At 44.3% G+C, this 26,614-nt stretch overlaps 2 protein-coding genes across 2 annotated transcripts in view; one reads left to right on the top strand and one right to left on the bottom strand.

Annotated features, from left to right (window-relative positions):
- PSTPIP1 (proline-serine-threonine phosphatase interacting protein 1) overlaps positions 1-945 on the top strand; it is a 39,075-nt gene extending 38,130 nt beyond the window's left edge. Inside the window, exons 14-15 of the mRNA XM_055319954.1 lie at positions 43-152; positions 691-945. Coding sequence (XP_055175929.1) covers positions 43-152; positions 691-822 — 242 coding nt within the window. The 3' untranslated portion in view covers positions 823-945. The remainder of the gene's footprint in view (positions 1-42; positions 153-690) is intronic.
- A 6,248-nt stretch (positions 946-7,193) lies between these two features.
- TSPAN3 (tetraspanin 3) overlaps positions 7,194-26,614 on the bottom strand; it is a 28,738-nt gene continuing 9,317 nt past the window's right edge. Inside the window, exons 2-7 of the mRNA XM_055319955.1 lie at positions 21,184-21,375; positions 20,872-20,946; positions 16,676-16,777; positions 15,559-15,711; positions 15,220-15,303; positions 7,194-8,107 (exon numbers count right to left, since the gene is read on the bottom strand). Coding sequence (XP_055175930.1) covers positions 8,015-8,107; positions 15,220-15,303; positions 15,559-15,711; positions 16,676-16,777; positions 20,872-20,946; positions 21,184-21,375 — 699 coding nt within the window. The 3' untranslated portion in view covers positions 7,194-8,014. The remainder of the gene's footprint in view (positions 8,108-15,219; positions 15,304-15,558; positions 15,712-16,675; positions 16,778-20,871; positions 20,947-21,183; positions 21,376-26,614) is intronic.

Here is a 26,614-nt window from a genome sequence, read left to right on the forward strand (position 1 = left end):
GGGGGGGGGGGCTGCGGGCTCACACGGTTTCAGCCTCCGCAGAGACCCCGAGCGCGGCCCCGGGACAGGCCGAGGGTGTCTACAGCAGCATCGTGGTGAAGGAGGCCCTGGGGCCCCCCGCCTACCGGGCGCTCTACGACTACGTGGCCCAGGTGAGGCCAGGCCCCCCCCCCCCCCGAGGGCTGCGGAGGGCGCGTGCCCCTGGAGCAGCACCCAGCCCGGGGGCTCAGCTGCCACTGGGGAGCGGGCAAGAACGGGGGCGCACCTCGGCTGGGCCCGGGCCATGGGGCGGCTGTGTGACCCTCGGGTCCAGGCCACTCCCTGCTTGACGGGAGGGTCGCAGAGCCCCCCGGGCACACCTGGATTGAGGCCTGGGGCTACAGGGGCATGTGGACCCCCAAGCCTGGTCTGCGTTGGCGGGGGAAGGAGAGGGAGCATCCGCGGGGCAGGGGTCAGCTCAGCAGCTGTGGGGGCTGGGGCAGCAGAGAAAGTGGGGGGCCCAGGGCGGGGGAGGCAGCAGGCTGAGCCTCACAGGGCCCTCCTCCCTGCGAGCCTGCAAAGGCCCCCCAGCCCCAGGGCCCCCGCCCACCTGGTGGCCAGCTGGCACCTGCTGTCTGGGGCGGGGTGCCGACGGACCCCCCCACCCCCTGCGGCCCTTCCAGCCCGGCCTGCTCTCATTCCCTTGCCCAGAATTCCGACGAGTTGAACATCTCCGCGGGGGACGTCCTGGAGGTCATCCTGGAAGGGGAGGACGGCTGGTGGACAGTGGAGCGCAACGGGCAGCGCGGCTTCGTCCCTGGCTCCTACCTGGAGAAGCTCTGAGGGGTGGAGCCCCCCAACCGCCCTGCTGGGCCGGGATGGGGTCCGAGGGGGGCCCGCCCCCCCATGGTGTTGGCCGCTCTCTGCACGGTATCAGCACCGGGAATAAAGGAGTGCGTTGCCCTCTCCCTGGTCTGCAGGGTCCCGTTCACTCTTCGGCCCTCACGTCTAAGCGTCTAGTCCAAGATGGGGCCGCGGAGTGCAGGGAGGGAGACGTGGGGGGGGGGGTGCACCGGGACAGGCCCCCTCCTCCCCCAGCCATCTGCTGGGGAGGGAGCAGGGCCCTGGGCCCAGACCGCCAGGGAGACGGACACCCGGGTAAAGGGAAGGGGGGGAGCGGTAAGGGGGGGCAATGGGGGGTGATGGGGACCTGGAAGGGCAGCGGCAGGCAGGGAAGGGCACCCCGAGGAGAAGGGCGCCAGGTGGGGTATGAGCACGGGGTGGGGGGGGCCCGTGCGAGGTGGGATCTGGGATGAGCCAAGCTCAGTCTGCTGAAGAGGCTGTGGCTCCGCTGCAGGGAGGGGGCCACGTGCAGCAGGGAGGGCAGCCGAGCACCTGCTGGGGCAGTGGTCCTGCCCCCACACCCAGCCGAGGCCCACGGGAGGCCTGGAGGCCAGGGAGGCCGGGGAGGCTGGGGCTGCGGCACCTTGGCCCGTTGGCAGGAAGCCCTCCCGGGCGGGGGTTCCCCTCTGATGCTCTTGGGCCTCTTCTTGCACCCGGAGCCCAGGAACAACTGCCACCGCTGGCCTGGGAGGCCCCTGCTCGGCCGAGGCACCCGGGGGGGGGTTACAGGCCCCTGAGGAGCAGCTCCCGCAGCCTGGACGGCTGCCCACTGGGTCCAGAGGCCTCGGTCCTGCATTGCTCAGGGAGCCCGCAAGCGGCCCGGGGACCAGCGACAGGACCGTCCCGAGGCTGAAGGCGCCACAGGCTTCTGAGGGTCGGTGACACAGGGACAGTGCGGGACCGGGAAGGCTCCCCGGGAAGGGGCAGGCCCTCGGCTCCGCCGCTCCCCACAGGCTGTGGCACCAGCAAAGCCCCGGGCCTGGGCCGGGAGGGGACCGTCCCGCGGCCCCGCAGCCCCAGCCAGGCCTCCTCCTCGTGGCCGAGCAAGCCTGGCGCCTGGCCTCAGGGACACAGGCGGGACACGGCGGGACACGGGCTTGGCAGGCAGCCGGCGGGCTGCGGGGCCCAAGCAGCAGCACTGCGCCGGACCGGGGGTGGGGGCTCACCCACTTGGCTCCCCGGGGGGTGGGGAAGGGCCTCCGGCTTCTCAGAAAAATCAGATCGAGACTGAGATCCTTCTGGAAATGTCCTCTTCCCCTGTAAGGCACTTCCTACAAGAGAACCGACCCCACGCCTGGACACGTCTGACGCCCTAAGTAGGGATGTTGGCAAAGAAAAATGCCGCCGCGTGCTGGGTCTGCTCTCCCCGGGGAGACGGGTGAAGGGTCTACGAAGGGTTCTGCGGGCGGCCCCAGCCGAGACCGGCAGGCACCAGGAGGGGACGCGACAAGGTGTCCCGAAGGCTCCTGGGGCTGAGCCTGTGCCTGAGAACGGGGGGGGGGGGGGGCGGGGGGGGCAGGCGGCACTAGGCTGAGGGGTGTCCTCCCGAGCTCAGCACCCCGGGGCGGTCATGCAGCCACCGCAAGCCCGGTGACACCAAGCAAGGCTGGAGGGCGGTGCTGGAAGGAGGGGGCGCCGGCGCCGGGCCTGGGGTGCAGAGGCTGAGCGGGAGCGGGAGGAGCAGGAGGGAGGAGGGGGGGGACGCTGGGCGGGGCTGGGCCTGAGCACCAGGGCCCGGGGAGGAGGGTGGCCTGGGCTGGGCACGGGCCCTCGTAGCAGCCTCGGGGGAAGCGGGAGAGCAGCTCGGGCTCAGCGCTTTATTCCCCGGAAATACCTGGTCATCTCGATCGAACATTCCATCCAACCGCAGAGCCTTTTCCGAGACCTCTGGCCTGGACACTGACCCCACCTCCGACAGGTGCGGCAGCGGCGCTGGTAAGGACCGTGGGCGCCGGGGCCTCGCGCCAGGCACTCGGGGCGCCAGAGCTGACTGGACGCGAGTCGAGGGCTGCAGGTCACCCGGCGAAGAGCCCACAGAGGAGCCGAAGACTCGCTGGCTCCGCGGCCTTCTCCACCGTCTCTGCCACCAGGCGGTGAGGACCCGGCGCTGGGGACCAGCCACGTGGACGGGCGCCAGGCAGAGGGAACCGGCGCGCGGAACCGGGTGTCTTCCTAACGGAGGCCCTCTTAGACACGGCCTCCGCAGTCGGGACGTCAGCGTCGAAGCCAGGCTCAGGCTTCCCCGCTGCCATTCTTCGGGACCTTGCTTTCACCGTCGGTGACAGGGGCTCCAGTTGCTGTCCTCGCCCAAAGGTGACACGGAGTAAAGCAGCGGCCCTCTACTCCCTGAGGCCCAGCACCGCCTCGCACCGCCTTCCCCGGCTCCACCCAGGCCCTGCAACCTCCGCACGGGAATTGGCTCCTCTGGCTGCACCGGGATGTCCGGCCGTTAGCCATCCCGGCCTGTGACGCAACAGCGCAAGCCCGGGACAAAGCCGCCACCAGCAGGCGGGCGCACCGCCCTCCACCAGCTTGCGGGGCCTGAGGACCTCAGGGGCACGGCGGCTTTCTCTCAGAAGGTACACAGCAGAGCCTGGGGAGGAGGGCGCCGCTCCACCTCAGGTCCACGTGGAGACCTTACACACCAGCCGGCAGTGGGTCTTCCCCCTGGCTGCTCCGCGGGGTCCCCTGATGAGATGCCGATGCCCTGGGTCCCCACCTTACAGACTGAAACCCGTTCTCTGCCGGCCGAGCTTGAGCATCAACATTTTAAACATTCTACTGGTGATTCTAATTTGCAGCCAGGGATGAAAACCTTTCTGGCTGATGGGTTCTTTGGCTTTGGGGAAAAAAAAAAAAAAAAGGAAATCATATTGTGACGGCATTGCAGATTGCAGGGACTGATCTCAGACCTGCGGCGCCCACCAGGTGCCAGGGGCTGGGGATGCAAAGATAAACAAACCTCTCCATCTTGTTATAATTTCTGTATCTACTTTCCTCCAGAGAGAAGGACCCGTGCGAGAGTCCATTTCCCACCACTAGCGACGCGCTCAGTGCGTCCAGAAAGGTGCCCAGTAGGTAAACCTAGGATGCTTCCACAAGGTCACTAGCTGGGCCCCCCAGGACACCGGGGACGCCGCGGTAAGGAGCCGCCCGGAAGATGCAGACTGTGCTCAAGAACCGCAGATGCCGGGGATGGACGCGTCCGATGCAGGGCTCCTCGGCACCAGCCAGGGACTGAATCAGGAGATCAGCTCACCCCCACCCAGGGGCAACAGGCCCGACGTTCACAGGAGAGCTTCCTAAGTAAACTTGGCCCTGTTGAGACCCGTGAGGGGGAGAACAACAACCCCCCGACAACAACCTGTCAAACTAGGCAGACGACAGAATCTGGAAACCCAACGGACACAAGCGACTGGAAACAGCCTTGAGAACATCCCGGGCCTAGCTAATAGTCAAAAAATGTGTCTTCTTATCTATCGGATTGGAAGAAAGATAAAGGTTGGTAATATACAAAGTGTCCCCCCGGGGGTACAGGGAAATGCACGTTTTCATGGGCTGGAAGCTGGAGTGAGCTTCCTGGAGGGCAACTGGATGTAGCTGTGGAAGACTCTTTTTTTTTTTTTTTAATTAAAAAAAATTTAAAAAAATTTTTTTTTGCTGTGGAAGACTCTTAATGTGACTCCTGCTCCACAGTGAACCCGCTGCTAAGACTCTATCCCCACGTCCCTGTAGAAATGAACACGGGCGAGGAAAATACTTCGGCACCAGGCACAGGAGGTGCTCACACAACACCCTGAGTGTGCCCCATGCCACTGAACTGTGCACCTTAAAATGGTCACTTTCATGCTATGTGAATTTCACCTCAATAAAAAGTTGTTAAAGACCAAAAAAAAAAAAAAAAAAGTAAATGCCTAAGAGTCTGCATCTGGAGATGTTCCCCGCAGCAAGGCCAGATTCAATCTGCAGGTCCATCCGCCGTACGCCAGTGAAGCGTGATACTAACGGGTCCACGCAGTTGGCAGAAATGTCGCAATTCTACGATCCGATAGAGAACCTGCTACACAGTGAAGAAGGAAAAAAGACCTTGTAGAACAGAATTCATACACTGGCAAGAAGCAAAACCAAATACCACACCAAATCTGATTTTATAAATGTAAATACAAGGATACACATCATTGCTAAACTTGCCTACTACTACTGGGTACTTTTTTCTTTATCGATGTCTATCATTATAGATTTGCATTTCTTAAAGCACCATTACTTTTGTTTCTAAAAAAGGGGGAGAACACAATTTTAAAAGAGTAAGACAAGGACAGGATGAGCGGCAAAGACATCCCCGAGGTAATGAGAACGGCTGGTGCCAGGGACCAAGGCACCAGGGGGTACGACAAGAGCCTGGAGCATCTTCTTAAAGTCAGAAATTACAAGTGTTCAACAAAAATGTCAGGACATGGAAACAACCTAAAGGGGCTCCCGCTGGCCAAACCTGGAACTTTATGAGAACCAAAAAGCAAAAAACACAAAAGGACAATAACGAATTCTAGACCACTGGAAAAAAATGGGAACCCATCAGTCCATCATGAATATAAACAGTAACTGGAGGAGAAGGGAGGGAGAAGACTGGGAAGCCGGCAGGGAAGGGGTGCCAGAACAGAAACGGTGTTTTACGACCCTCACAGTAAAGACGAAATCTAGAACAATCATCCTAAGGAAGATTCAGCCAGGTCAGAGTCATCAGTATTTGCTAAACCCCAGGGGAAGTTTGGTGGGGAACAGGATATGTGAACATTTAGTCTTGAAGTAGTAGGTCTCCAGAAATCACGGGAGTTGGAAGGATTGAAACAGAAACCACCTTAACCAAGTACTTACCCAGTATGCCAAACCCGCCTTCCTCTCCTTCCTGGCCACGCTGGGACGCATCTCTTTGGCCCACTGGGCAGCAGGGGCCCATGGAGAGGATGGCCGAGCTGAGCGGACACTTAGCGTTTCCGCCTGGCATGGGGGCCAGTCCTCTGCTCTCCTGGCTACTGAGCCAGGTGGGCACCTCCAGGGGTTTATCCTGACACAGGGCAGGCAGCGTGCTCCTGCCAGAGCCCGACCCTCAGACTGGCAGGGCCCTGCTCTGAGTTCCTCAGTTCCTGTCCTCTCTTCCTTGACCTTCAGGCTGGGAACTGTTTTACTGCTAAGCTGCTTTAGGGTCTTTTTATTTATGTTATTAATGAGAGACATCGGAAGAGAGGCAGAGACGTAGAGGGAGAAGCAGGACCCTCGCAGGGAGCCCGATGTGGGACTCGATCCCGGGACCTGAGCAGATGCTCAATCACTGAGCCACCCAGGTGTCCCAGGGTCTTTTTTTTTTTTTTTAACCCCCTTTTAGTAGTTAATCTTTACCACAGTTAGCAACTGTTTCTATTATTTCCTGTTTATATTTCCCCCTTCAGTGGACCCTGAACGATACACAAGTGATCAAAATGAACATCATCATTTTGGGGCAGATGACATTGTGGTTACCACCTGAGAGGAAACACGACACGGATAGTGCTCCCGCCACTTAGAACGCAAAACCTAATCTCATCAAGAGGGAGCATCCAATAAACCCAAAATGAGTAACACCATTTAAAGAAGGGACTGGGGATCCCTGGGTGGCGCAGTAGTTTGGCGCCTGCCTTTGGCCCAGGGCGTGATCCTGGGGACCCGGGATCGAGTCCCACATCAGGCTCCCGGTGCATGGAGCCTGCTTCTCCCTCTGCCTGTGTCTCTGCCTCTCTCTCTCTCTCTCTGTGTGACTATCATAAATAAATTAAAAAAAAATAAAATAAAATAAAAAATAAAGAAGGGACTGTATTTTTCCAAAATGTCAATGTCATAAGTGACAAAGCTATGGCAACATTCCAGATTAAAGGAAACCAAAGAGACAGGACAACTAACACCTGGTCCTTGACTGGATCTGGAACTGGAGGGGAAATGGTATAAAGGACGTTGTGAGGTCAACTGAAACATGAGGGGTAAGTTTAAGTATTGTGTCAGTATTCAACGTGCTCAGTTACAATATCCTTATTCTTAGGGAATAACCCACTGATGTGTTTAAAAGCCATGATATGGGCACCTGGGATTGGGATCTGTGCTTTGTAGGATATATTGGACTGAAAAGCACCTGTGGTTTTCTGGATCCCAAGGCCTTTAGAATTTGGCAACTGATATAATTAAAACACATGTAAATCATGAAGAACTGCAGACACCACCAACATTTAAAACATTACACCGCTGTTTGGGAACTGAAATGTCCCCAAATAATTAAAAAGTACATGTTCAGGGGTGATACACAGTTTATTGAATTAGATTTTTCTATTTACAACTGAGATCACATCTACATACTACTTTGCTAGTCTACATGGGTAGATTAATGCTAACGAGTTTAGACTTACGATGAATGGGCTCAATCATACAAACACAAACACACACACACACACACACACACACACACTAATTGTTTTAAAACAGTAGTGCATACATTATACTCCTCCTATAAAGCCAGCTTTGATTAAAAACTGCTAGTTTCAAAGATCAGTCTGATTTTGAAGATGAACCAAGAGACACACTGTATGATTCTAAAATCTATTTTAGCAATTTTATACAGTTGCTATCTTACTGAACTACAGTATATGTTTTTTTTTAAAAGGACACTGACGAGGGGCACCATCTGGTGTTAACTTTCACTGCAGCTGGTTTCCTCCCTCTCCCCCCAAGCACCTTTGGCCCAGAGTTCTCCACCATGCACACTGGAAGGGCCCAGAGATACTCCGGCAGCAGCCCCGTTACTGCAGGGACCTAACAGAAGCAGGCCTAGGTCCTCTTTTGATTCTCCCACACTATGCAACCTGCAAATGGTTCTGAAATTAGAACATAAACTGCCATACTTAAGAACTTAGGAACACGGAGAGTCAGCTAGAACAGAGGAAAAGAAACTCCTAGGTGGGCAGGGAAATAGGTGGGCACATGAAGAGCCAAGCTGCTTTGTCCAACACCCGTGTGCTTTAACTAGATGAACTCAGGCCGCCAATAGAGTAGACCTGCTCAATTCACCTTCCAAATCAGAACACGACTAAAAAGCTGAGGCTTGCGTCTTCTCCTATGCGTACGTTCCACCGGTGATGAGGAGCTCATAAGCAGGATCTCTACTCCTTCTGCACAGTACGATGCATGCACATAACATGCCCAGCAGCTGTGGGAAGAAAACAACAGGGGGAAAAAGGAGGCTGAAGACCCTCTCAGAGCACAGTGTACATTTTGTGGTTGGCAACGGAGCTGCTTCCAAGTTCAGCGATCTCTAAACATCAAAAAAGCAGTGACGACAGGAACAGAAGAAATTTCTAATATGTACATTATCTTTTTAGAAACCAACTTTTAGTTTCCCTGCCTCACACCTAAGAACAATATGTGAAGAGCAGAAACGCAAGGTTCTCCTCCTGCCATCCCCATTCTCAATCCCGTTCTCAATCGACAGCACTCTAAAAAAAAAAGAGCTTTCTGCAATGATGGAAACATTCTGTATCTGAGCTTACAGACTTGGTAGTCACTAGCCACATGGGGCTACTGAGCACCTGAAATGTAGCTAGTGCAACTGAGGATTTATGTTTTTTATTTTATTTAAATTAATTGGGACACACGTGACTGGCCAGTGGCTACCATCCGGACAGCAAGGGTCTAGGGAGTGGAATGACAAAGACTACATGTATTAAGGAAACTTACTGGTGGTCTTTTCAGGGATCTGGACCTGGGGACACAGGCTTTATTAACAATCCACAAAATTCAGTAAATAAACAGCCCAAAAGCCCTATGGTGGAAAACTAATCTTGATGCCAAGAAATTGGTTTGAAGGTTTTTATTTCTTTCATAATTATTTACTATTTTTGAAATCCAGATTTGGCTCTGTGGTATTACAGACATATTACTTTTTAAAGGTCACTCTTCTTTCATTATTTTATTTTAATAAGCCCTAATCCTTCTGTGGCAGCAAACTGAATTGTAATAAAGTCATGCGATGTTATTTTGAATAAGCAAGAGGATTAAACTGGATTAAGGAGAAAATGATTCTAGGATTTTTGACCTGACTTCTTACAAAATATAAATAGTAACCAAAGAGCTAAATAAGAGTAAGTTAATTGCTGTTCTAACTTTTCACGGGCAGCGAAAGGTCTCAGTTTCTGTGCATATGGGGTCAATCAATTTCAACAAAATGTGCCGGATCCATAATCATCGAGCTCTCAGCTCTCTCAGTCTGAAGTGGAGGGTAACTAATGAGACACAACACAGAGATAAGGATGCCCTCAATCTGAAGTCTCCGTGGTACAGAAGTCACACACTCCAATTTCTGCCCTTAATAAGCCCATATTCTACCCATTGATATATGTACTTGCTGCTGACATTCATGCTTGCTGGTTTCATTGTATCAATATCTGCTGAGCACAGTAATAGCATAAAGCACCTTGAGACATTTTAAAAGTGGAAATTGTTAAAATTTAGTAAATATCTTTAGCCAGTTCTAGACATGTTTACTATCTAATTCCTAAAGAAATACATTTCCATTTACTACGTCATCAAAACATTCTCAGAATAGCTATAAAATCAAACACAATTATGTTCCCAAGCAATGTTAAATTGAGCAATAAAAATGCTAAGCTCAGAAATTACTGATTTTCTAGGGGGGGGGACCTCTTTCCCATTCCACTTCCCTCACATTCCTTTCAGTAGGTTAACTTCTATTGAAGGAGCCAGCATTCTCAAATGGGGTCTGAAATAAGCATCATTTCTTTTCCTGACTTTTATTTCAATGATGTCAACTTGTACTGATTTTAAAACAACTAAATAAGCTTGATAAAACCCTACTCATGCTTGGGAATGAGTCTGTTTACGAGCATTAAGCTCTACACATTAACTTCTTAGAGTCCAAACCTTATCACTAGTACAGTACTACAGGTCCGCTTCCAAAGCTCTGCTATACTGAAATTTCACTGATTATTAAAATTTTCCAACAATTGGAAATATCTTAGCTCCAGAGTTATTTCTTGCAGTAAAAATTTTCCCTGCAATACTCAAGTCATGAGAACTAATCTGCACTCAGTCTAAATATAACAGCAAGCAACTACAAAAAATAATTGCTAAATAGAGAGGCAAATGGTGATTTTAAAAACTGCCAAGAAAAAAAAATAAAAAAAAAAAAACTGCCAAGGATTAAAATGTTCTAGAATATACTACATAGGGGGTATTATGGGAAAAGAGGTATTGTTACACAAGGTTTTGGAACTGCAAACTGGAAACACTATTTTCTGAGAAAAATGTGGAAGTACCTATCAAAAAGCCACTTATACAATGGACTCAACTTTGTAGCTACAAAGTTTTGCTACAGACTTTGCACATGCATACAGAGGACATCCGCTACTTGCATTTCTGTAATAGCAAGACTTACATAAGTGCCCATTAATGTAGATTAAATTATAAAGTATGCCCCCCCAAATGGAACACTGTGCAGCCATAGTAAGACATAAGAAGGAACCAAAGGTTACATACCATAAGGTTCCATTTATATAATACATTGAAATGACAAACTTAGAAATGGAGAACAGATTAGTGGTTGCTAGGGTATGGGAAGAGGCGGCACAGGATGGAGGTGGATGCAGTTAGTAACAAAAGGGTACTAAGTGGAATCCTTAGGCGTTAAAATTGTTCAGTATCTTGATTGTGGTGGTGGATACAGGAACCTACCAGGTCATAACACTATACAGAACCAAATACAAACAGAAATGAAAAATCTGCATAAAATTGGTGGATTATATCAGTGCCAATACCCTGGTTGTGATACACTATAGTTTTGCAAAATATTACCAGTGAGGGAAACTGGACAAAGCATACAAGGACTCTGATGGTATTACTTCTTAAACTGCAGGTGAATTGGGGTGCCTAGCTGGCTCAGCTGGTGGAATGTGCCACTCTTCTCTTTGGGGTCATGAATTTACATCTCATGTTGGAGGCAGAGTTTACTTAATAAAAAAAAATGCATGTGAATATACAATTAACTCAATCTTTTAAAAAAGCATGGTAGAAAATTACATACCATACTTTCATTTACATAAAAAATATTTACGTGCTACCTAAACAAAACTACTTCTGGAAGGATATACGGAAACCTGGTAACAGTGGTTGCTACTTAAAGGGAGATGGAATGGGACTCAAGAACTAGCATAAGACTGACAGGGAGACTTACATTTCACTAAATTTATATCATCTTAAAAAAATTCTATCAAATGGGTAAAACTTATAAAAAGTTAACAATTAAGATTAATTTCCTCGGGCAGCCCTGGTGGCACAGTGGTTTAGCACCACCTGCAGCCCAGGACGTGATCCTGGAGACCCGGAATCGAGTCCCACCGTCGGGCTCCCTGCATGGAGCCTGCTTCTCCCTCTGCCTGTGTCTCTGTCTCTCTCTCTCTCTCTATGAATAAATAATATCTTTAAAAATAAAAAAGATTAATTTCCTCTAAATTAAAAACAAAACAAAATCTAGCCATTCAAGAATTAGCTTCCCAAGCCTTGGTTTAAATTTTTAATGAAGAATTACTTGAAATACTTCTTTAAATGTATGTCAGAATCAACCCACTAGATTTTAACTATCTGGGGGCTCAATCCAAAGTGTTACTTATGTATTTTAACTCATTTTAATGAATAACTGGCAATCAAGAAACAGCAGGAAGAAAATAGCAGGCTCAACCTCTTTCACACTTGACAGACCAGAAAAAAAGCAGCCTGGCCCTGGGAAACAATCCTCTGTGACAGTTTGCTCTTGATCATTGCATCTTGAGGACACGCCAACTTCATGAGACTCCAAAGACAATTCCCATTTCCCCATACTTTGCAGAAAGTCTTACTCACAGCAGATACTTAAGAGACTGCCAAATCAAAACGTACATTTTTATCCATTATTATGACCAGATCTTTTAGATATAAAATTCCTAATTGATCATTTCTTAATTTAAGAGGCTGGGTATGCTCAAAGAAGTAAAAAATCTTGCTGATTTTAAAAAGCTAATAAGGAGTGCCTGGCTGGCTCATTTGGTGGAGCATGAGACTTGATATTGAGGTTGTAGGACAGAGGCCTATGTTGGGTGTGGAGATTACCTAAAACAAAATAAGGAGTGTAGCAAAATTTTAAAAATCTTTCTCTTATATTAAAAAATGCTGTTGCAGATGCCTGGGCGGCTCAGTGGTTGAGCGTCTGCCTTTGGCTCATGTCGTGATCCCAGGATCCTGGGATTGAGTTCCCCATCGGGATCCCCGCAGGGAGCCTGCTTCTCCCCTTGTCTATGTCTGTCTCTCATGAATAAATAAATATAATCTTAAAAAAGGAAAAAACCTGTTTTAAGAATTAACTAGTATTTTTCAGGATTTTCTTCATTATTTTGGCCCTACTCAAGCCTAGATCATTTAACTAGACTAGGACAAGGGTCAACAAATGTTTTCTTAAAGGGAAAACAGTAAATATTTTAGGCTTTGTGAACCAACAGACAAAATCAGTCTCTGTCACACACACACAACTCTGCCACTATAACACAAAAGCAGTCACAGATAATATTAAATGAGTGTGGCTAACACAATAAGAAGCAGTGGAATAGCTTTGGCCCAAAGGGCCTACAGATTGTTAACGTGTGAACTAGAGCCTATTGGTAAATTAAGTTTATGAGAAAATTTCTTCCTAAACTCACTGTATGTCTTGGAACTTCAACAAAATGTAACGTAACAGTACCACAAATCACACTCAAATGAAAAAAAGACCATGCTTCAAACAGTTACACCACCAAACAGATACACCACCACCAAAAGTCATCTTTCAACCATTATTTTTTTTTTTAAAGTTTTCTTTATTTAAGAAATCTCTATACCCAACATGGGGCTCAAACGCACAACTTCCAAGACTAAGAATCCCATGCTCTTCTGACTGTGCCAGACGGGCGCCCTGAGCATTATTTAAACCCAGCTATTAGAGCTTCCTCACTTTAGAACCTGGAGGAAAGTACCAATGATATTTCAATGCAATTACATTGTGTATTTTCTTAAGCTGAAGTGGCAATTAACTGTCAGGTTTCATAGCAGAATTGAGGAATTTAATCTTTTGAGAACCTTAATTCTTCACTTTGTAACTGGAGGCAGAGTACAATGGGCCAGGATTCAAGCTTCACTGATGGTCATTAGTCATACTATCCTTGCTCCACACTCCACCCCCTCCTCATTTTCATGGCCTTTAAAACAAGGGTAACAAGGACAACACACTCTCCAAGTGTCCTTTAGCTCTCACTTTCTCTATCAGGATGGGCATACAAGCACTAGAGATCACTGATGTTTGTGTTGTTTTTGCCTTTGCTCAGGTTTTCCACACCCAGGGCATCAATTTAAATCAGATTTTGAGTATCAAAAGTTCAGAACATTTACAGGTACTCTTTAAAAAAAAAACATGTTAGGGAAATTCTTTCATTATTACAAATGTATGTTTTTTCCCCTTAAAACCAAAGTTTTCAAATTTTCAAAGCCACTAGGTTTTGAGTCTGTGAGAGCTCTGAACCTTCGACTTAGTTTTGCTAAACTGAACACGTCAAATCTTTATCAGCCATTACCTAAATCAGGGTGATTTAAGCATAAAATGCATATGAGAAGGCATACTTAAGAGAATAATTAAAATATTTATTAGCCCCCCCGAAAATATATTTAATGAAGCAATATCTGCCTGGTTAATAAGCATAACTCGATGAAGGACATAGCTAAAGTGATGATTTTCATCAGTCTTCTTTATACATGCTGTGTATTTCATGATCATAAGCACCTTACAGTTTCAAAGCTTTTTTGCTGCATGCTAGTACGTGATTTATTAACACAAGTAAAATCATTAAGAATGCACATACCACGATTTCACCTTGGAAAAGAGACCTTCTTCATGTTTCATTATTTTTAGCTACATGAATGTATTTGCAGAGACAATCAAGATATGCAATGATATGAAATACATGCCTGCTGATCATCATACTACTGCCATGTTGAGCCACAAAGTAAATGCTTAGAAGGGCAGAGACCATAGCAAATAAAGAGCTAGGCTTTTTAATGAATCATTTCAGGGCTGTTTGAATACCAGCAAAGTCAACAATCACCTCTTTGCCATTTTGAAAGGCATTTCCTATTAAATAGACTAGCTTTTGTTCAAATATACAGAGAGTAGGCAGTACAAGCAATTTACACTTAAACTAGCAATTATATTGGTTTTTATCTAACACTTAAAAGCTACTTACACTTTCTTAAAATAGGTTCTCTAGGCCTGAAGCATATTTCAAGAACCACCAAAAGAACACTCTGAGAACTAGATCTGATGCAAAGGCTTCTCAATCATTTCAAACAATTGGCTATTCTGAGTTTAAGATAATCCCTAAGATATATTGTATATGCCTGAGAAACTAGCACTGTAGGTAGTTGTACTGAGAGGAAAAAATAGTTATCTTTCTTATTTTCAGGTGAGGGATAAGGATGAGGGTGCGTGGGTGGGATATGGTGGGAGAGGGAAGGAGGAGTAGGTAAAGTGAGAAGTAATTAAACAGTCACCAGCTACTCTGCACATGCCATTACTAGATGGGAAAAAAACTGTTTTCACTGGTAGGAGTTGGGAAAACAAGTCCCCTCAGCTACCAATAATGGCATGGTTCACCTGCACATGTGTCAAGTGATTCCTTGATAGCTGTCAGTCTGGAAAAACTAAGTCCACAAATACAGAAGAGACTAGAACCTCAGTTTTCACTCGATCTTTTCTGTAAAGCAATGAAACTGCTCTTATCCGTTTAAGAACCTAGTGTTGTAGGATCAGTTCTTGATTAACATATATGGACATATAAAACCCTTGAGGACAGAAAAATGAGAACCAGAAGAAAGAGTACAAGAAGACTGAAATAAAGCTTTCCATTTCCAAAGTGAAATAAAGCAGTACAATTTTTAAAATTTTGAGAGCTATTAAAATACCTCCCAAGAATACACTAGGACAACAGTATGTATTTTGAACTCACTAATCAAGAAAATAGAGCAGAGTTCCCTCAAATACAGATCTGTGGTTTCTTGGAACCATCTTGGGTCTAGGTCTAGAGACAGGAAATGACAGGTGTTGGTAACTGGTGGCTGGTTCTCAATCACTCCCAAATTATCTATCTATATACACAAAGTTTTAAGCGTACTTAATGATGAAAACCATAAACAGCTGACATCAGTGAATCAGCAGACTCTGATGACAATTCCTTGGTTAGCTGTGCTTACCTGAATAGCTGCAAATGCCAGCGCTGCCCAGATAACATGCATCATGATTTCCTGTAGCTTCTTTACAACTAGAGCCTCACATCCCTGAAACACAGTTATTCTCATTAGAAGTCATTTAAAAGTGAAAGCTGCAAGGTCAAGTATTACTGCTCAGTGGCAGAAATGAAAATAACAAACACAGAGGGAAAGACAATACATTTAAAAAGAATTTACAACAACCTAGAAGAGCATTAAAGACAGGTCAAAGAGTATAGAAAAGAAGATCTAGGTAAAGACAAATCACAGAGAAAAACAGGTTACCAAGCTAGAGTCAAGTCTTGGCCAAGAAATCACACTTACCTCGGCATAGAGGTTGGAGGGGTGGGCCAGGCTGCCATTACAGCTGCTGGCGGTCTCTCTGCAGCAGCTAAGAGGGACACTCTGGTTTTTGGTTTCTTTGAACCAGTCTGTATTTTCCCAGTCTGAATAGTTGTGAATTCCACAACAATGCAGCTAGTGGGGAAGAAAAGAGAAATATCAGTCCTCATAAGACTCATATTCCTGTGTGGAACTTTAGAGTTCTGTGCACTGCAGAGCTTTCAGCTACTCTAGACCAGTGAGGTCCAATAAAACTTTCTGCAATGACATAAATGTTCTGTGTCTGCATATTCAACATTATTAGCCACTAGCCACCTGAGGCTACTGAACACTTACAATGTGGCTGGGATGACTAAGGAATCGAATTTTAAATTCTTTTTTTTTTTTTAATTTTAAATTCTGACTTAAATAGCCACATATGACAAGTAATTTTAGAATCTCCACATGAAAAGCACATTACCCACAAGGGGTAATTTATAGCTAAGAAAAATCTTCATATCTTACATGGTAAATACCTGGTTCTGAGTTAAATATTATTTCCAATGACAACGTGCTTCAAATACTTTCTCTGAAATGTCTGAGATTTGCTTTAATGTAATCAAGCAAAAGATACATGGGGTAAAGGGTGAAATATGATTGACAAAAAATTGTCAATTTGGGGGTAGTTTATGGGTACTATACTATTCTTTCTACCTTCATGTATTTCAAATTGTCCTTTTTTCTTTTTCTTTCTTTCTTTTTTTTTTTTTATATAGTTTTGTCTGTTATCTTTTCTGGTCTCACTTTCTAAAGGTAAATGAAAAAAACCTCTTACCTCCTCTGAAGTCCCTCAAGGCTCCCACCTTTCCCTGTGATCATACCGGTCTTTCATTATCACCTTTCTCACTAATTATTTGGTAAAAAGTCAAATGCTTCTTATCTGGCTTTGATTAGGTGACAGTGGAAAAAAATTTTCAAGTGTGAAGGTAAAAATATTAGACATCATGAAGATAACCATGGCTATGAGAATAGATGTCTAATTTATCTAGTAACAGCAGCTAGTTTAAGGTGGACCCAACAGTAATTGGCTCTCAAAAACAAATCCGCCTCGAGAGCTCACCTGTCTCTGTACATAATCAATAGCCCGGCTAGCAGCATCAGGGTTGGTTCCATTGTAGGTCTTATACACTTTCTGAATGCTGCGATCGACCTCATTTTCCACCTGAATCAAAACAAAGAATTTGGTTCCTTCAAAATAGTGGTAAAATTAATATTTGTCAAGACTTCAGCTAAAATACCTAAGTGACATGTATGGCAAGTTGCCAGACATCTCTGTGAACCCTTCCTACCTCTATGGAGATTCAGCAGAAAATTCAGACAGATTAAAAGCATTCAAAGAAGACTGTATGCAAGATGGAAGATTAACAACCTATTTAAGAGGGAGAACGCAGCTGAACCCTGAGACACATATCCTAAATTATAAACGAACTGCCTTCCGTTTCAAGTAAACTTTTAGTGGGTTGGACCTACTCACTTTCTGTTCCAACAGAGGCAAAAATAATTTACCACCCCCCCAACTTCAACTTTTGGAACAAATACCAACATGCTTTCCAGTTTTTAATTCAATGTTGAGATTTGGCCAAATATGCAGAAGTAATCAGCAGGTTAAAAAAAAATCAGTCTGTATAAGTGGCACTTTATGAAAAAAGTGCAGTTCCATGTTGTGTGAATGGGAAGACAGGAAATAAATCCTTTCTAACTTATTGCTGCCAATCACTACAGTGGCAAGAAAGTGTCATTTAGTAAAATATGCTTGTGTTAAGATTCTCCTTACCCTTCTAAGATGATTAGGCCCACTTAGTAATTATACCAGTTATGTGATAAAGCGGATAACCCGTAGGGGCATAATCCAATGCATTCCTTTTTGGGGCATCTTTGCCTGGTACCTTATGTATCAGTGGTTTGAATATTAAATTGGCATATTATGCCTTTGATTTAAAACTCTAAGTTACAGAAAGAATACCTCTATTATGTTTTTATCATAGCTCTAAAGTTATACCCCAATTAATTAACTTAAGGTAGGTCTGTTTAACCTTAGATGGCACTGTAGGTGGAAAGCAAAAACAGGCAAAATAGGTAAAAGAAAAGGAAGTGACGAAGAAAGAGGAAAGAAGGGCAAACAGGGGTGGCTGGCAACAGCTGCCTTGGTGTTCAAGTTGGCAGGACCTCTCACTCCTCAAGATAGGCACAGAAGGCAGGATCCCAACTAACAACCATCTTTTTCTATGTCCAGAACCAAGCCATTTTTTTTCAAAGGGCAAAGGAAAATGAAGCCCTCAATTTAGTTCTAAAACAGAAATCAGAAATCTTATGTTGCCCTTCCATACAGGGAATTTATAAGCTGAGGAAATCTGAACTCAGCTGACCAAGGATTCATCTGGAGCTCATTCTGAGGTAATTTAAAGAAAGCTAAATACGTACAAATTAGAATAGTACACTTTGCTATATTAAATGAGACTAGAAGTCTTGCTATGTAATTTTTTTTTTCATTCAATCAATCCACTTATTATGCCAGGCACCTTGCCACTGCTGGGCAGTCAAAGATGACGGCCTGGCCCTTTAGGAATTCAGAGTCCCAGGTTCAATCTTTAAAATATACATTGTAGCAGAATCCATCAAGGGGGATGGAGGCCGGGGTGGGGGTGGGGGTGGGACTATCTTGTCCAGAAATTACTTGCTCTTGGTTTAATGTTTCTATTATCTTGCCTCAAATGAGGAAAGTGAGTTGTGATCAGATATTACAACAGCCTCTAATTGAAGCTCCAGAAGAATTTTACAAAGGGCTGTAACATCTCCCCCCTGTGGAACAGTCACTAGGGTGTGCCTATAAAGTTTAGTTAAGGGTTAGCTGGAAATTCTGCATGAACAAATCAACCACATGAAAAAGTCTGGGGTTAGAGGTGGGCCTGGATGAATCAAATTTTAAAACAAATCCTTCTTTCAGCAGACAGCTTTAATGTAATAAAGGGGATAGCTGAATATTCTTTAGCATGTCTTACATAGAGAATATATGGGCCAGTAGGAAACCCCTCGGGCTGATCTCTACCTTTTGGGGTCCAGAGATTTATGTCCCATGTTAACTTGTACATACAAAACCCCTGTGTTTAAAACAAACAAACAAACAAAAACAACAACAACAACAAAAAACCCTGTGTTGTTCAAAGGTCAACTGGGTGAGCTGGGTGTATATATTTATGGGTACCTATATATAAATATTTTTGTCAAATATAGTTTGAAATCCAAGTAGGCCATTTATGATTTTGACAAAGTTCTAAAACTATTCCTAACAAATATTTGTGGAACGAAAAGACCTAACCATGACCCAAATTGACTTTCATATACTATCTCCAATCCAAAGGACATCTTGTGTTTTTCATTATTACCCCACATGTAAAAATGAGCCATAAATGCACTTATACTGGATTTAAAAATGGAGAAGCCTCCCGTGGTCAGTAGTGGTTAGTTGGTTAACTTGGAAAGTCCATAAAAATCACAGACTTCTAAAAAAGTAAACATTTTCATTTAGCTTGAACCACAGAAATAGGTATTTCACACCAATCTTAAGATGCAAGCCTATCTTGTCTTTGCAGAGGATCCATTGACTAGAGCTCTTTATTATTTGTTCTGCACAAATCACATCCTTAATACACTGACAATGACTTCCAGTTTGGGTTTCTTGAAACTGCAGAGACATAACACAATCAAAGTGTGGAATTCTACTAAATGTTAATAAATTTCCCCTAAACTTTTATAGTGATCATACCCATATCTGATTTGATCAGAAATGTTTTAGTAACTACTTGTTTTTACCAAGTCTTTTCAAATCATTCAATTTTTTTTCATGTACTCATATTTTTCATGGACTTAGTCAATATTTAATTAACTACATAGTTACACTAACAAGTACTGGGGATTACACTTGCATTAGGCCTGCTAGCTCTCAGCCAGTCCTGGTTGCTTCTCCATGTTCTCTCATAGGCCTTTGCTCTAACGGAATCCATGTACATTGAATTCCATCTTTGCATGTACTTCTCATAAGATCCTAACTGACACAGCGCAGAATACATTGTAGAAAAAAATTACTGTAGCAGAAAAATACATAAAAACTGAAATAATCAGGGCAGCCCCGGTGGTGCAGCGGTTTAGCGCTGCCTGCAGCCCAGGGCGTGATCCTGGAGACCCTGGATCGAGTCCCACATCAGGCTCTCTGCATGGAGCCTGCTTCTCCCTCTGCCTGTGTGTCTGCTACTCTCTCTCTCTCTGCATCTCTATGAATAAATAAATAAATAAAATCTTAAAAAAAACCAAACAAATAATCAAACTTTCAGCAGACTTACTGAGATCAAAATCCACATTAAACACAATCTCAGATGCCTACACGGGTACGTTTGGTGGAAAGAATTGTTCAGAAAGAAGAGCCTGAAATGTTGCAGTATTCTTAAACAGAAAACAAAAGCCCTTTATGTTCTCTTTATTAAGCCAGAAAACTGGACTTATGTTTACTAAATGCATTTTTTGAGGTAAAACTGACATCTAACATTATATATTAGTTTCAGTGTGGTTCAAACTTTTTATATGGAAAATAATCACCACAGTAAGTCTGATTCCTTCACCACATATAATTATATAATTTTATGGTGATGAGAGAACTTTTAAGATCTACTCTTTTAGCAACTTTCAAATATGCATTACAGTAATACTAACTTAAGTTGCCATGCTATACATTATATCCCCATGATTTACTTACTTTATAACTGGACGTTTGTACTTTTTGATTCCCTTCATCCATTTCACCCAACCTCCCATGAATGGCAACTATCAATCTGTTCTCTGTGCAATTTTTTTTTTTTTTAGATTTATTTATTCATGAGAGACACAGAGAGAGGCAGAGATAGGGGAAGTAGACTCCATGTAGGGAGCCTGATATGGGACTTGATCCCGGGGCTCCAAGATCACGCCCTGAGCTGAGGGCGGATGCTCAACTGCGGAACCACCCAGGCATCCCTTCTCTGTGCAACTTCTAACTTACTTTAGATTTTTAAAGCAGTGACTAAACTGAAGAAAGGCAAAAGAAAATGTTTACTGTGATAAAATGAATTTGTTCTATTTTACTTGAAATACTTAAACCTATGAATTACAGTTTTAGTTAATTAAAATTAATTAAATTAACTTAAATTAATTAAAATTAATTGTGTAAAAATTAATCAAATGAAATTAATTAATTTTAAAACATGTGAATTACAGTAGACAACATACCTTTGCTCTGTAAACGTATCCCAAAACCACAACAACAACTTCTGTGACAAAAACCAAGAGTAGGATGATGACAAACTGTAAGGATGAAAATAGTGTCAAAATTAAATACAAATTTTAAAAACTGCTCTAAATATTATCTTGATATAAAAACAGTTACCTGAGATAACTGCTAGATTGCAGAGAAGTGCTAATTTTGTTTCAATCTTAAGAGGCAAAGAGCCTACGGTGTTTCATACTCAATTCAAGCCAGTTACAAATGAAATATTCCCACATACTACGGTGACACATGCAGCTGGTGAAGTGGTAACTTACCGTGGCAAGTCCACAGCGGCTTTCTCGGATTGTGGCACAGCAGCCAATTAGGCCAATAATGAAAAGCAGGGCTCCTACAGCTATGATCACCACAGCAGGAATGAGAGTATACACATCTTCAAAGAAGTGGTCATAGTCGTCGTAAGTGATAAAGACATAGGCTCCCACATAACATAAAATGCCAGCTGCCCCCTGCAGAAAACAAGATCAGAGCACTGGTAAAAATCTTTAAGCTCTGTTAGCAAAATGTTCCTACTATTTCTTAGCATGTTATAATTTAATCAGATTTGCCATCACTTTTAAATCTATTTATATACTTTTTTTTACAGTGAAGCTGAAAAGTCTATTATTCATTAGAACGTTTTTTTCTACTGAAGTTGAAAAGTTTCCCAAGTTTTCAGTAATTGGTGCGTCGGTTAAGATCAAGAGACCATGAATCCAAGTAATACTGACAAAAATGAACTCTCCTGCCCCCAAACACACAACAAAGGCTTATTCGTAACTCAACTACAGGTCTGTCACGGACCAGTGGGGTGGTGGGATCTACCTTTGCTCACTGCAGTTGCCCTCAACGAACAAAGAAACCATGTACAAGTGGCAGAGCCAGGATTTGAATCCAGACAATCCAACTCCAGAATCTGCATTTCTAACCTTTATCCATCCACTTGGAAAAAGAAAATATAATAGCTAGTAACCTTGATACCTACTTTCCAAAAACTTACTATCCTAAGACTGAAATAATAAAGCCAGAAGGCTCAGTGAATTAAAGAGCTTCACAAACCATTAGTTATTGCTTAGAATGGTACTTTTCAAACTCTATGGTGAACAGCAGTCACCTGAGGATCTTATTAAACTGCAGACTCTGATTCAGGAGGTCTGGGGCTGGGACCCGAGACTCCCCATTTCCAAATTCCTAGGTGATGCTGATGCTGCTGGTTCTTGGACTAAACTCTGAATAACAGGGATCCCTGGGTGGCGCAGGGGTTTGGCGCCTGCCTTTGGCCCAGGGCGCGATCCTGGAGACCCAGGATCGAATCCCACATCGGGCTCCCAGTGCATGAAGCCTGCTTCTCCCTCTGCCTGTGTCTCTGCCGCTCTCTCTCTCTCTCTGTGACTATCATAAATAAATAAAAATTTAAAAATAAATAAATAAACAAACAAACAAACTCTGAATAACAAGGTTTGAGAGCACCCAAAGGGAAAGTGAATCCAGAAAGTCATGGAACTGAGATGTGTCTCATTCAGTGCTGCTCCAGACACCACTCACTTTCCAGCGTCGGAGTTTCACACGTACTCTCCCTCCTCTGCCATCATTTTGCTGCCACTGTGTACCTGCTCAATGCTGACAGCCTAATGCCATTTGCTTACATGTGAATGATCAAAAGCAGTGTGAAGCTAAGTGTTAAAACATTTGGCGTAATGAGTTATCATTTGTAGAGCACTTTGAGACTTCCTCAGGAAAAGAATGATTTCACCTCCAAACTAGAAAACAGCCTCCACAGTAATTATTAGAAATAGCATGAACTCTTTCAACCCAAACACTGTTGATTTCTTTAGTCTATGGGACCCACTTAGTTTAGGCAAACCAGATCAGGACAGGAGCTTTTTAAAAATCAGGACGAGGCAAATAAGGCCTCTGCTGAACAAGCTGCTGCCCCCTGCTCCTCACCTGACCCCATTACCCTTCATAACCCTAAGAGAAAACTGTTATGCCCAAATGTACCACATATTCCCTCACTTTATGCCTCTCTGCTTTGCTCTTTGGAATGCCCGCTCTACATGGGCCTGAGGACTCCTTTTTGCCCACTAAGATTCAGATTCTTGACCTTTTCAGGCTGGATCAGGTGCCTTTTATCCACTCACACATCACCTGGCTCTCTAACAGGGCATGCATTACAACTGTCACAACTTACATATGTCTCCTACACACAGACACACACAATGTCATAACTATGCGTGTCTCAGCATACTTTCAGGGCACAAATTCTGACCATCTGTCTTTTAGCCCTTTACCACCCTTTAAACACCATTTTAGGTGTTTGGTGCAATCAATCAAAATTTATTGATACAATTTATCTCATTCTTTCCCTTGAAATCACACCTCCCGTTTCTATCATAAGCTTTAGTTTTTATTTTTTTCTCTTTAGCCTAATGTTTATAGTTTTTAGTTCACTATTCAAGCATGATTTGGCGACTCAATCTGGTTCACTAAATACCCGATAGCCATCACATCTGGAATAGATTTTTAGTTTATAAATGCCGCACTTAAACAGCAACCACGCCTGTTCTAAAGTTCTCAGAGTTCATGGACATATTAGGGCATATATTAGTATGGGATGAAGGTAAGCATAGGAAAGGGAAAAGAAGAAAAATAGCTTAATAGCTTGGGCGCATTAATTATAGAAGTACATAGACCATGTAACATTCTTAGCAAATACTATTTTTTTTTAAGATTTATTTATTTACTGAGAGATTGAGAGTACTTGTGTGCTTGTGAGCCATGGGAAGAAGAGCAGGGGGAGGCAATCTCAAGTGGACTCCCCACTGGGCAGGGCCCAGGGCTCAATTTCACCACCCCAAGGTCATGAGCTGAGCCGAAATTAAGAGTGGGATACTTTGGCTCAAGCAGTTGAGTGTGGGTCTTTGGCTTAGCTCATGGGATTGAGGCCTGTGTAGGGCTCCTTGCTCGGTGAGGAGGAGCCTGATTCTCCCTCTCCCTTTGCCTGCTTGTGCTGTCATATACGTAAATAAAATCTTCAAAAAAAAAAAGGAGTGGGGCACTCAACTGACTGAACCACCCCAGGTGCCCCAATGCTACTTTTTCTTGACTATATATGTGTGATAAACAAGCACATGTATGTACACACATATTTTGCTAAAGTAAATACCTTCGGTCCTCAATTCAAAAAAATTCTAAATGGAAATCAAATTTTGTCCAGTTTGTCTTCATCAGTCACCTTTCTATTCTTTAGATTCTTAGCCTTTCTTACTCTAAAAGGCAATATTTATATCTTAAAAGGCTTAATTAAAATAAATTCCAGGGGCACCTGGATGGTTCAGCGGTTGAGCATCTGCCTTCCACTCAAGGTGTGATCCCAGGGTTCTGGGATCGAGTCCCGGATCGGGCTCCCTGCACGGAGCCTGCTTCTCCCTCTGCCTGTGTCTCTGCCTCTTTCTCTGTGTCTCTGCCTCTTTCTCTGTGTCTCTCATGAATAAATAAAATCTTAAAAAATAATAATAATAAATTCTATTTTTGAGCTTCTAATAAATGAAATTTTAGCCTACAGAAATCTGAATGAAAACAAGATAAAACTGGAAGAGATATGTATTCAATCTGAAGCACCGGCACTGAAGTACTTGCATGCATCTATCTATCTATCTATCTATCTATCTATCTATCTATCTATCTAAAAGAATTTATTTATTTATTCATGAGAGACAGAGAGAGAGAGAGAGGCAGAGACACAGAGGGAGAAGGAGGCTCCTCAAGGGGAACCTGATGTGGGACTCAATCCGGGATCTCAGGGATCACGCCCTGAGCCGGAAGTCCAACGCTCAACTGCTGAGCCACTCAAGCGTCTCAGTATTTGCATTTTAAATACAAAATGATGAGTTTTCCACCTAAAGAGACTCACAATTGGTGTTGCCTGGGAATGAGCCAAGGGAAATGCTTCCAGGGCTCCCACTCTTCACCCAGACTGAAGCACTCAACTGAAAGTGAGACTGAGGAAGCAGAAAAACAAACCAACAGCAGATACCACCAGACATGTGACAAATGCAATGGAAGGCTAGCAGGAGAGGCCATCTGTAAGGCTGCCTATTTTTTTTCTAATTGACTTGAGAGCAGTATCTTTTCCCAGGCTGCAAACCAGTCAACATCCAATTCACACAGCAGAGCTGAGAACATAACAGAGCTCTATTTTGAACACATAGTGGGTAACAACGTATATTAGCTGCACACACCAAAGCAGAAACTACACTGACTGCTGGTATGTGAGTATATAAATCACACTGGTCATAAACAGAGGCTTGTTTCCTAAATTGAGGACTTCAAAATTTTCTTTTGATATCTGTATACAGTGCTTATATCTTGAGTTGCATAATAAACCACTTATGAAATGACATGTTTCTTTGGAAATCTAAAGTAGGCGTCTTGGGATCCCTGGGTGGCGCAATGGTTTGGCGCCTGCCTTTGGCCCAGGGCGCGGTCCTGGAGACCCGGGATCGAATCCCACGTCGGGCTCCTGGTGTATGGAGCCTGCTTCTCCCTCTGCCTGTGTCTCTGCCTCTCTCTCTCTCTCTCTGTGACTATCATAAATAAATAAAAAAATTAAAAAAAAATAAAGTAGGCGTCTTAACAACAGCTGAAGACCTAAAAACAATAAGCAACGTCTTCAATGACATCTCACCACCAGTACTAAAAACAAAGGCAGAGCTGCATGGTAAGCAGAGAAGTTGTAGGTGATTCCCAACGAGCACGCGGGGTCGTCGCACAGATGTCTGACATAGGAACTATGGCTATCAGAAAGGCTTTACACCGGGGAGTGGGGTTAGGCTCCACTTCTGGAGGTCGCGCTTCTGGAGGTCGCGGTGGGCCTGGGTCCATCAAAAGATCTGGGGTGGGCCAACAAAGCCTCCGCGCAGGGCGAGGTGCCGCAGAACAGGAGATGGAATGTGGAGCTTGGAAGCAACTGCGCTGCTTTAGTTACTGTGGAAGAAAATCTACACCCAGGAGGAGGATTTGTGCCAGGACAGGGAACTAAAAATACTTGTTCTTTTTACAAAGACATGGAGGGAGAGTTAAAGGAAAAAGGCTGAGGGCTCAGACTATCAGAAGAATCATCTTTGTAAAAACTATTGTTCCTTATCTTTTAAAAAACTCATGCCCTAAATTAAGCCACAGAATTTTAGGATTTTGGGAGAGCTGGTGCTTTTCCACACCAGGCTACTTCTCTAAAAAATGAAGCTATCTTGCCATATAATTTCGGAAGGCGAGTTCCAGAAGTACGGTATCATTTTATCCTTTACCTCCCACTACACACACACAAATGTAAAGTCTCTTTTAAAGTAAAACATTTCAATCTTACATAAGATTGCTTTTTCTATAGTTTAGAAACTATAAATTACAGAAAACTATAGATGGGTGGTTTTTGTTTCTATTTTTCAAATCTTCTGTGAAAGAAATGGCTGATGAAATGCTGAAATCCACAAAATTATTAAATTGTTTAATTTCCTAAGGAAGAAGGAATATGAAAGGAAAGGGGGCACATCACCCACAGTGAAACTTGACGAGGGAATGTGGTCCTATTAAAAATTGAGATTTGTTATCAGTAGGGAATAAAACAGCGCTGCTGTGAGAAGTGTACCTATATGGAAAGTTAGAAATGTGAAGGTGAACGCATCCCATAGAACAGTTGGGTGAAGATAAAGC

Source organism: Nyctereutes procyonoides, unplaced genomic scaffold, assembly GCF_905146905.1.
Source record: "Nyctereutes procyonoides isolate TBG_1078 unplaced genomic scaffold, NYPRO_anot_genome, whole genome shotgun sequence".
Lineage (NCBI taxonomy): Eukaryota > Metazoa > Chordata > Mammalia > Carnivora > Canidae > Nyctereutes > Nyctereutes procyonoides.